General features: G+C 41.4%; 1 protein-coding gene across 2 annotated transcripts in view; it reads left to right on the forward strand.

The window, feature by feature from the left end:
* The window catches only part of LOC308066584 (overexpressed in colon carcinoma 1 protein homolog), a 28,845-nt gene extending 17,905 nt beyond the window's left edge, over window positions 1–10,940 (forward strand). Inside the window, exons 2-6 of one of the 2 annotated variants that reach the window (XM_080394035.1) lie at window positions 371–395; window positions 6,714–6,749; window positions 7,921–8,000; window positions 8,756–8,796; window positions 10,205–10,940. In XM_080394035.1, the coding sequence (XP_080250161.1) occupies window positions 371–395; window positions 6,714–6,749; window positions 7,921–8,000; window positions 8,756–8,760 (146 nt within the window). In that variant the 3' untranslated portion in view covers window positions 8,761–8,796; window positions 10,205–10,940. The remainder of the gene's footprint in view (window positions 1–370; window positions 396–6,713; window positions 6,750–7,920; window positions 8,001–8,755; window positions 8,797–10,204) is intronic. The other variant, XM_080394034.1, reaches the window with a different exon arrangement.
* Window positions 10,941–12,081: the final 1,141 nt, after the last annotated feature.

Raw genomic sequence — 12,081 nt, forward strand, 5'->3', positions numbered from 1 at the left:
ACTGTGTAGCAGGCAAAACCGCCAGAATACAGAAAAGTGAAGAATATAAAATTCAGAAAGATGGATTTTATCGTATATTGCTCTCATCCTGAGTGACTGCACCTGGACTCTGGTCCACATCAGCATCATTTTCACCCACTGAGAATCTGGCCCAGATCTAAGTGTGACAGACTTAAGAGATAATATAGATAATTATTAAGGATAAACTAGACAATCATGAGAAACTTATTCTCTGGCTATAGAAAATTCCTGTTGCTATTTCTGCATTAAGACAGAAAGTCAGGAAAATGCTTACTGTACTGTTGGTTAGTGTAGAGGATTATGCCATTATCTTGTAAACATGCACTTTTTTTTTGTTTTTTCATTCTAGGTGCCACAGGAACTACTAAAGATGTGTAAGTACTTTATCTTTCAGATATGTAACTCTGGCCTTACCTTCAGTCCTACTAGCCTTATACTAGATTTAGTCATACATGATTCACATGGCTCCTAACATATAATCAACACCACCAGATGTTTATTGTCTTTAATGAGAGCTTTCATCTCCACAAAACAACTTCATGTCTTGTTTACTTTTCTACAGATTCCTTCCCTTGTTATTTTGCTAATAGAAGTGTCTTTTCTCTGCTTGTGTTCAGAGGGTTGTCTCCCAAAGGTGGTAAAGCTACTTCAGACTCCTCTTCCCTGTCACGTACCAATACACTTTCTTCCAAAGGCCACGTCATTCTTTGAAGCGACCCCATAAATTTCCCCCAAGCCCTGTGAGAGATTTAAAAAGCCACTGAGGTTTCCTCTCTTTACAGGAGTCCCAGTAACCCATCCAGACTTCCTTTTCAAAGTACTCACCTTCCCTAGCTGTTCACTGCATTAAAAATAGTATCTATGGGTTCCTCTTTCTCTCCTTTATCTTTGAGTATCTGTTGAGTAGCAGAGGGCAGCCCTACCCATCCTGTTTTTCTTTAAAGGGGGAAGGTCTGAACCTCTAGTGCCTGTTGCTTCTTGCCAATTTCTGGTTTTCAGAAAAGCAGCAGCAGCAAAAGATCAGCCTTTCTCAGCCCATTTTTCATTTGTGGGTGCGGAAATGTGCAGGAACAGCTTTATTCAGCCATAAATTTATTTTCCTGTCAAAGGAAATATTGAAGAAGTCCTCCTGAGGTCTTGCCGCCTTCTATTTTATATAATTGTATTTGCCACTAGAGTATGAGACTGAGAGACTGGAGAAAGATTTTCATGTTATGAAATAGGAACATTCTTCAGTTTTATTTACTTAATTTAGAGTAACTACTCTAATTAGATGGAGGAATCCTGGTGTAGAAATTAGGGCTGTCAAGTCAGATAAACAAGTGGAGAGAAGAACTTAACAACAGCCTGGTCCTTGCTCTTACAGAGCACAGCTGAGAACTAACGACAAGTCTCACATGGCAGATGAACACTTGTCACACATACTTTTGGGATCTGTGTTACCCATGTAGTCACTTTTCTGGTGTCAGACAATAAATTACAGAAAGCAAGCTTATGAGGAACCTCTTCTTGATAGAGCCTGCGACATCCATGCCCTCAAGACTTTTACATATACAAACCCACTGATTTTAATTTACATTAGGGCCTTTTTTAGTTGTTCAATTTAGATAATTTAAGTGACTGACTTAGAACTGCTTCTCTTTCTTTGCTCTTTGGTAGTTTTAAATTTCAAAATTCCAAGCACTGTTAAATTAAATCATGAATTTAGTAGGCACGTTTCTGTGCTTAAAGCTATGGGTACATGTAGAACTGAGTTTATGTGTGTATAAGCGTTTGCAGGGCCAGGCTTTAGGAGTTAAACTGGGAACATCCTACTTATTGGTGTTTGATCATCTGTCATGTTTCAAAAAAGTATTGGGATAACTTAGAAAAAACCTGATTACTAGTGCAGACTTCAACAAAGTGTCAGGGTCAATCCTGGGATCATTACTCATTCAGATAAGCATAGTGGAGCCAGCCGAACAACCTGTGTGAGTAATAGCATGGTTGAGCCTTCTTGTCAGACATTAGAAACATAGATCTATTAATGAGAATTAGCAGTGATGACCTGAAAAGTCCTAAATCAATCATCCTAATATTTAACAACAAATTTTTATGAAGCAAGTGAAATACCAGAAAAACTATATTAGTTTCATGGAAATGAGCAAAGCAGGCTTATATTAACTAACATTACAGATCCACACAAGCTTTAATTTTACACCTTTTCAGCTTTACACTTTTTTCAGCTAAAGACTAAAAAACTCCTTTAAAAACCCACATGTGTTTTAGCTGTCAAATTTCAGTTCATATTGATTCTGGTCCAGAAAAGCATTTAGGTGTGTCCTTTCTTACAGCTTACTTTTTGATACAGAATCTGGTCATTCTAACTCCAAGGATTTCTCATTTCTTACTGTGACTCAGTGCCGAGGCACCAGCTTCTCCTGGAGTGAGCAGCCATGCAGAAGGAGGGAGGGCTGGATCCCGCTCTGAGCCCTCCTGGGGATGACTGTGGGGAAGCTGCTTTGCCCTCTGGGCTTTGAGTTTCTCCACCAGTAAGATAGGGATGATGGTACGATCTTCCTGTGCTAAGTGCTGTGACACCAAGGGCTTCATGGGGACAAGAAGGATGTATGTTCTGGGAATGTGATCTTTCCCTGTGTATTCTAACCCTCAAATCAATGGTGAATCTGTTGTCCGGCTTCAGCCAGTGCTCCAGCCCCGCTCATAAAGAGAAGTACATCACTGCTAACTGGAAAAGCTTAGATATAGGAGGGGTAAGGTATATGCTAGAAAATAATGCAATGCCTGTGATATTCAGAATGCGGCTAAATTCAGAGGAAAATTAATAAAATAAGGACACGGCAGTTCAAGGCTGTTTCAAAATATTGGGAAGAAATCCATCAAATACAAATGACAGGCCCTTGTTCCCAAGAAAAGCTGAGAAACTAAGAAGTAGTCTGTTGTTTGTGCAAAGTTTAGTGAACCATTTCTGGCGGAACTACTGAGCATGGCCAGAAAGAATCTGTATAATGCTCAGCATGAACAGAGTTGTAAAAGTAAGGCAAATGTGGATGGAATGAGTTAAGCTGAATGCCTGTCATTGGATATTTAAAATATTGGGTGAAAAATGGCAGCTTCTTTTACCATCAAATAGATATAGGACTGAGGGGTGTAAAAACTGACAGTGGAACCAAGTGTGGTTTTCAGGCTTAGGAGGGCGACAGGAAGCCTCTTGGGATAGACAGATCCTTATGAAAAGAAACATTTATTCTAGCTGAAAACCGAATGCAGTTATGTGGATTTGCTGTTAAATCCGCCTACCAGCTACAGGACTCCACCTATGCTACCTGCTGAAAAACACGTTCTCCGTTCCTCAGCAGTTGATGTCAACAGCATCTGAGGGAAGATGCAGCGACACGGCAGCAGATCAGTACAAAGCACATTGGACTGCTAAGGTCCTTTTGCTGTCTATTCCTGGTGCAGAAAAGCTTATTCTAGCTTGGTCTTCCTGGAGGGTTCTGTAAATGGAGATATCTAAAGAGATTTTTTGCGCTAGGTTCTTCCTTCATCCCTGGCATAAGAAGAAGCTAGAGAGACATTGGAGGTAGGGAGGGAAAGGATGTGCTGGGCTCCCATATCCCCACACCCTGGCTGTGAGTCTGGGAGATGAGGCAATGGGAGCACTGCCAAAACCAAAGGAACTTCTTGCCATTCTTGTTCCCATGTGGTTGCAGTCATAGCTCTGCTTCCTGGAGCCACCCATGTTCACCCCGCCTGGGCACAAAGCGGCACCTGCCACAGCAGCTCAGCTGGCACCTGGACATTTGGACATGCGGAATTAGTGGGCATCTTTCAAAATGGGGCCTTAAGGTACAGTGTGTGAAGGCAAGGGGTGGGTGAATATGTGTAATGCATAAACTGAAGCAGCACCCCTTCCCATGCTGCTTAGGAATCCCTAGGAAGGGGTGGAAAATTACTTCTTCCTAAAGTGCCATCACCAGAATTTTTCTTTCTTTTCCCTCTCAAGCTCCCACATTCCTCCTGTCTCTGCTCACCTCTTTCCTAGCAGGACTACAACAGATTGCACCCAGTCAACACCCGGCCCAAGAGCTGTGGCCTGTGCAATCCCAGATTATATTCACTGTTGCACATTTAAGGGAAAAGATATTTCAAAATTAGACTTTAATTTGTAGCTATCAAGAGGAAAGGAAGAAAGCAAAGTATTTTTTAAAAAACTAGTCTGCTTAATCATAGGCTTGGATAATTTGTTTTGGTGAGAGAGTGACAGTAATGGTCATCACTGGATGCCCCATGACAAAGCATTTCTATAACAGAAGAAAATAGCCCCATTGCCTAGTAGACTTTTTCCTTAAAAAAAAACATTGACATTAATTTCCTGTTGGACAATATTGATTGTTATTCTTACAACTCCATTTTAAGGCTTGGGGCTGAGCATGAAGTTGCCAGTGCTTTTAAAGGATTCTTTTCTCTGGACAATGTTTAATCTGGATTATAGAAAATGTTTCCAGTTGTATGATAAAAGCAATTCTGTGACACGTTTGGTTGGTTCAACAGAAATGATTGTTTGTGGTCTTTTGGCACACAAAGTCCTTTTCTTAAAGTAGTGTCATTCTTTTTTTTAACTAAAAATACAGTCCTTGTTTCTACCCACTGATATACACAGGCTTTCTACTTTCTTCAGCTGGAATTGGCCCACATGAGGACAGAGCAGCTTCACAGTCCTCGAGGAAAGGTGTCCCTGCATGCGTGAGGACTGACTGCAAGGTGGTTTAGGCTACGTGGGGGCAGAGGAGGTGGGAAATGCCTTCTGAAATGGCACTGGCTCCTCCAGGGAGGAGTGGCAGGAGGGCCAGAGAGTGAGGAGTGTATTGCTCAGTCTCTCTTAAGTGGTAGGTTGTAGACAAAGACAGCAGACGAGGAGGCTCATCCCACTCCGTGCTATGCCCTGTGTGAGCAGCATTTAGCAAAATGGCAGCATCCTTAGGTTTACCCCAAACTTCTACTATTAAGAGGACCTGTGTACCCTTACACTGTGCTGACACAGAAAGCATAGTTGGTAATGTTCTGCTGCTTAGAAAGAAGGTAAGTGTAAGGTAGCTTCCAACTTGTAACAGTATTTTTCAGGCATTTGTTACGCTGCCAGGAGCGTGCTGACTGAGGTTTAAGGGATGTTTTCTTGCATTTAAGGCTTCATCTTTCTACGAGTGCTCTGCACTTCAGGCCAAAATCCCATTGGCTTCAGGGGTTAGTAATGGCATACAGCCCTGATGATTAAACAGTAGGCACATCTACCTTTTAGAATAAATAAATCACAGTAAAAATATATTATTGATCAAGATCATAGTTAAGAAATGCCTTTCAAGTCTACAGTATCAATTTAGCCCTAATGTTGGGTAAAGACCCGTTCTCAGCTTTATTGCTGGGGAGCAGATGAGAAATTAATGGATCAGCTCAAGATGGGGAGTATCTTTGCATTGCCCACATAGTCCAGGCAACTGGTCCTTCAATGGGGATATTCAGGTGAGGATATCTGGGTGAAGAGCCCATGCATGAGCATTTCCACAGCAGAGCCCTCCTTGGGTCATGGTGTTTGCTGTTTACAGCCTTCCCCAGGCGCTGCTGTGGCCATGGCTCGTGGCTCCCTGAGCAGGTGTGGTGGAGGACTCCTTGGGCAGTTGTCACAGTTGCCCCCAGCTAAGGGAAGGAGTGAAGGATGTCTGTGGATTTAAGAGCACCCAAGTTATCTTGCCTCTATTTTTATTGCTAGGTTGGTAGGTTGCAGACCGAGCTAAAGCACATCTGCTGCCCTGATCCATACCCAGCCATGCAAGCAGAGCCCAGAGTCCAAGTATTTAATCAAAGGCGGGTGAGTGGTTAGTGTGAAGACTGACACTGGGGCATGGACTGAGACTACAGCACAGGCACTATACCCCAGGGAGTAAGAATAACATTTTTGTCTTTTCCATACTATGTTTGCCTTCACATCGATGCCAATTACTTTACACCCTGCTCCAGTTCAGCTACGCTGGACAGTGTTTTAGTGGGGGGAATCAAACCTCAGTGAATCCCTATCGATTTACAGATTGACCTGTGATTTTACCCTAAAGGAAAAAGAGAAGTAATTGCCCATTCATAAAGGATTAGTAACAGTTACGTGGTTTGCAAACAACTCTGACTTCAGGAATTACAGTACCTTATTTTGTGGAGAGGCTCCATAACATATTTTGGTACAGCTGCTGTGAAAGTTTATTTTTCTTCATCCTCATTCCCATGCCAGCATGGATACCCAGTCCCTTCCAGTCCTCTTTTGGTGGAATAGCAGCCCAGACCCGTTCCTCTTATATGCAGAGCCTTTGTGTTCCTGTTATGTGTGGAGCAGTGTGGGGACTCACTCAGGAAGAGTGTTATTTACCTGTTGCAGCTCCCAAATCTACTTTCAGGCATCACTGGCAGGGGTCATGAAAAGTAAGCTGCATGTATTCTCAATCCTTTTCTTCCTTCTGTACATTAGATTGGAAAATTGTAACTGTTTTTGTGCCTGTGTGAATACTTTGCTGAATTTTTGATGACCTGAATTAAACTGGGATCAGTAATAATCCCCTTCTTCCCTTGCTTCTAAATCTACCCTGATGGTCATGGAATACCTGAAAGAAACAATCTGCTAATGTGCTTTGTATCTTTTGATGTTACAGAGCAGAAGAGTCCGTATCAGATGATGACAAAAGGAGGTAGGTGCTCTACCAGGGCTGGCTTTATCTGCAGCAGGCTGCAGTGAGTTCTGCTGCCAGATGTACAACCTTCCTTCCCTCCTCCTAATTCCCACCAACACTGAAGCAGAGAAAAAGAAAAAAAGAAAAGAGAGGAGGAAATCTTACACAGAGCCCAGTATCGATGCATCCCCCCACCATGTTAGTGAGATGAGGAGGGGGGATCTTTGTGGAAAGAAGAGCACATTATCTCACGGCTGTGGGTGATGTGCTCAATAAGGGCCAGCGACCTCTTCCTGCACACCAGCCTCACCACAGAAGATGGCATCAGCACTTGTGTGAGATCTCTGCTGGGCTGGAAATCAAAGGAAGTATGACTCTATCATCAAACAAATCAGGAATCATTCAGGGCCCTGGTGGCTGGAGGAGGTGTGATTTATTTGGCATCTAACGGGGCAGAGCAGTGTGATGGGAGTCTTTGCAAGTGGCTCCAGGCACAGCAGAGGCTCTGGAGGACCCGGTTTTTTGACTCCCTGCATCAGTCCCTGCCTTTCATCCAGGCCTTGGAACCAGAAAGTATGCTCTGCAAGGCCGTGAAGGTGAGAGGGTTGGGCTATGGAAGTACCTTACACCCTTGTGCTCCTTCCTGTTAACAGCCTTCTCCAAGGGTGGCCCTAAGCAGAGGCATGCAGGTCCAGTTTATTGACGAGGAGAGGTCAAAGTGCTTTTTAATTGGTGTGTGTCGTTTGAAGTGAGGTGCCTTGGTGGTCCCAGTGTCAAACATTACTATCGGATTGGCTCTGTCCTCAGACTGTATCCTCCTTGGATGTTTTCAGTGCCTAGAAGCAGCTGGGCAGGTAGGTTTTATTGTCACAAGACAGTTGGGATTTCATGAAGAATATTAGAAACTTGAGTGAAAAATAGCTCCTTTCATGGGCTTGGGCCCCACTTACGAGTTACAGATAGCCTCAAGGGTTTTTTTTGCCTGGCACCATATTAGCAAGCACGTGGCATTTCATATGCGCTTCTCCCATAGCCATGGGAAGGGAGGGTTCCTCTGCGGATGCTCATGCAGAGATGCCCTCCTCTCTGACTGTCCTGGTCTTTGTAACGCTGCTGTGTGATGTTGACATTGTAGGGAGAAGTGTTAAAATTGAGCTCTGATGTCTCCTTAATTGTTTCTTTAAATCAGGAACTACGGTGGTGTGTATGTTGGCCTGCCATCAGATGCGGCTGCCATGGTTTCTGGTCAGACGAAGGCTGCACCGAAAGGTATCGGGAGGTTGCGTATTTCATTTCTGCTTTCTCAGTTTAATTTTATTTAGTATGATGTATTTCCTTTTAAAATCAATTATTATTTCAGACAGACTGGCTAGCCTTGGAGCCTCTTAAAGCAGTGGGGCTATTTATAATCATTAAAGTGGTTGTTCCCGTTTATTTAAATTTTAACACACTTTTTGAAGAAGGATTCTAGAGCAGAGGCTGACAATGTGGTACATTGTCTTCTGAACAGCTTCTCCATGATCTGAGTGCTCTGTGAATTCAAAACCCTGTTAGGACTAAGAAGCTCTGATAGGCTTGCAGAGCCTCATTGCTATTTTTAGTTTTGAAGATGTTTACTTGCATTGTGGTGAATTCCAGTAATAACAGTTAGTAAGTGCTTGCTTTCAGGTTTATTTCTCTTATGAAACCCAGTGGAAACTGTTTCTTTTCCATGAGATATTTTCGAACAGTGGGAAAAGGCATCAGGTTTATAGGTACTTAATAGACAAGTTGTAAACATACAATTATGAAATAATGTCATATTGTTTAGATTTAATACAACATACAGCACAGAGTTTAGTACTGGCGGATGCTTCAAAATTGACTGCAAAACAAAAAAATTAAGAACAATAACACTATTAACCAAAATAACAGCTGGTTTTGGAACATTAGTACCTTCGTTGCATAGTTTTTTTAAACAGTGTTCTAAATTAATGATATGTTGTAATGTATTGACCATCTTTATCTTTTATTTTCTAATCAAGATTAGAAGGAAATGAACACCTCAAGATGCAAGCAGCTGGAGGTACGGTATGTCTTAATTAACCTTCTGTGCTTGGCATGTATTTGTCGATCAGAAACACGGTGGCAGTGCTCCCTGTGCTGCTCTTGGGTGGTCTGGAAATTACCCAGTTACTTCTCCAGCAGCAACATAACTCATCCAAAGGTTGGACCAGGGGCAGGTTCTTGGTGGTGCAGACATAAATTAGAAAGTGGGTAAAGTCACCTTTGTTGTGAGAAGTGAGAAGCAAGGAAACTCCATATTACTCCATTTGGGAATAGATAAAAGTCAAATGTCTTTGTATTCACCTTCAACCGCACCACAGCTATTCCTGCAGCGGTACTGAGACGTCCCATGAGAGGTGAGGTGCATCAGCAGTGCATAGACCATCATCTGTAGAGACAAAGCGTTTCCCAGGAATTAATAGTTTGCAGTCAAAAAACATCTTCTCTGAGGGAGGACCTTGAGGACCGGAGAGGCACCCACTCTAACCTACGGGAGCTTTCCTTTTGCTATGGGAGAATCTGTGGGGACTTTGTTCTCCATCGGCCAGTATAGGGCAGTGAAAATTTATAGGCTGTATTCCTGACTTAAGAGTTTCAACTAACTAAAAAAACAAAAGTCCTTTGCAAGTTCACGCCTAAAGAAAAAGAAAACAAACTTAAGTTTCCATTCAGAATTTGATCTAAATAAACATTGACAAATTTCAAAAGGGAGCTGTTTTAATGTCTAGCCAGTGGGGAGGGGGAAATTATAAAACTGCCAACAATTTCCATAGGAAGCAGAACCTTTTCCTAATTCAGGTGAAGAGCCAGAAACAGTTCTGGCTGTCCCTGGTGCTGGACGCAGGCCTAGGAGAGCAGAACACACATATACTGATTATCTTTAATTGTGGGAATGGTTAAAGTTCCATGGACTCTGCTAGGAGCACTCATATACAGGGAGACCTTCAGCTGGTCATCACTCCTAATTTCAGCAACCTGGCTGAGATGCCTAAGCTAGGAACGCTGTCACCCTTGACCTGGGCAAGAGTGAAGCACCTTGAGGTTGCAGCTTTCCATCTGTGGTTGGTGAATAGGGCTTGGGTTAATTAGGTCCATGTCTAGGTGCTTTAGTTAAACGTCTGACGTTGGGTAGAATCCATGACTGGACAGTTCTTGCTATTCAGAGTAGTTGAAAGTGCACTTTGCCTTCCTTGGTGCAAGATCAGGCTTGGCTGCTGACTTATGCAGGTGAGCACTTTTAAATCTGCAAAGGATCCTCTGAGCTCCACAAATTTATGTTTGTGACTGCAGGTCACAGACTGCAAGTCTCTCAGCTTCTAATGATGCCCTAGTTCTGTGGTTTACTTATAGAGTGTAACTGTATTGCTTTACCAATATTGCTTTACCAATCTCTCTAAATATGCTTGTTCCTTTCTTTTTTTGAACAGTCTTCTACTAAGACCAGTCACCAGTGCTTTACAGAGAGCTGTCTTTGTGCTGAAGATTTTTATATTTACATAGCCTTCCGGAGAGCAAGAGAGATCAGAGCACCAAAAAAATCTAAACTGTTGCAAGTTCCAACTACGGGTAAAACTTAAAGTACAGCATTGAATCAGTTTCCTATGATGGTTGCATTGTGGAAACCTCCTGCTGTTCTCCAGTGAAAAATGAAATTAGTGAACTCGTGGTGGATGTTTCTGCACAAGAGCTAACTTTGATGATCTGCAACTTATTTCTCTGTGGCCATATTGCAGATTTCATCAGCTATCTGCTACGCTTCATATATTTTCTCCAACAATTTTTGATAATTTTATATAGAAAACCATTACTACTGTCCATTTAATAGTTCCTATGGTAGGTTCCTGTAAATTAATTGTTAATTTACTTCAGAGTAATATATTTGACAGGTTTGCATCTTTTTGGTAATATTGCAAATTTTAATATTTTTGCTGTGGAAACAAGAATAAGATTAAATAAGCATAAGACTGTCAGGTTCTTTATAGTTATTACTGTCACTTTTATACAGTGAGACAAATATTAGTGTTTAATTTTTGCCTTTTAAAAAGATATTGCTCAAGCAATTTTATTTAAATAAGAACAATGTACTTCATTGTAATATTCATGTGTCCATTTTTATTTTCTTCAGCTTTATCTCTTTTATAAAGCATTACATGGAAAAAAACACACATGAGCCAAACTATTATGTCTTCTGTTCTGTGTGATATTACAATGACATTTCCTTGCGTAAGAATGAAGTGATAGTATTTTCAGAGATAGCAGGACTAAACTCCAGTGCTGCATCCTCCTGAACTGTAGAGGATTTTTGATCACTATTAGAGTTTTGTATCCCTGACTTATCTCCAGGATGGCAAATTGTAACACAATGAGTGTTACTATTACTTTAGCAAATTGTTGTATTAAATAACATACGGGAGGTTCTAAAAATCAGTAAGTTTAGAGCAATGTAGATTTCCCACAGAACATAAAACAGATTGTACATTTCCATATGGCTGAACAAGTATATAAATTATTAAAGCCTTTTGCATAATTCTTTATTCAAACTTTTTTTAATAGGACATGATATGCCATACACTTTAAACAAACAAATAAACAAAAAAAGCCCAACTCACTCCACATGAATATATTACTGTAGATTAATAACCACTTTTAAAATCAAAAGAAAAAAGCAAAATGGAAAATTTGGACACGAAGTGATACACTGGTGAACCATGAGATTCCTGCTCATTTCATCGATATCTGTTAAGACCAGTGAACAACCATTGACTGTGGTTTCCAGTAACTTGCAGTTCTGGCTTTAAAATGAGGCGTAGTTTGTTCAGTGTGAGGCCTCTAAAAAGAAGTATTTAAAAATACTCCTTCCTTGTCATCCTTCGAGTATCATCTGTGACATTATTTACTGCTATTCTTTAGAAATCTGCTACTTGGGTTATCAACAATTTCAGGCTTCCAGCTCCTGAAGACAAATACACATCTCATTCTTGACCCCTTCAACCCTGAACCAAGATGAAAGAAGCTTGAAGAGATGGTGTTAAAATATCTCGGTATGAATGAATGTCTGTAAATTACATCTGCAGAGTCTTGTTCTTGCAGACCAAGCTGATGAGAACTCAAATAGCCCTGAGTACTAAATGTGCAGGTCTGCTTCCCACCTGCTTCCCACAGCATAAGGGTATAGTTTGCACATTCCACATATAGTCTAAGTGGTCTGCACAGCACAAATTTATTTAGTACAAAGCAATTAGGCCCATGCGTGACCTCGTCATGATTGCCTTTCCCAAAGCAGAAAAAGTACCAGTCATCCTAG

The sequence above is a fragment of the Falco punctatus genome (genome assembly GCF_963210335.1).
Source record: "Falco punctatus genome assembly, chromosome: 6".
Classification (NCBI taxonomy): domain Eukaryota; kingdom Metazoa; phylum Chordata; class Aves; order Falconiformes; family Falconidae; genus Falco; species Falco punctatus.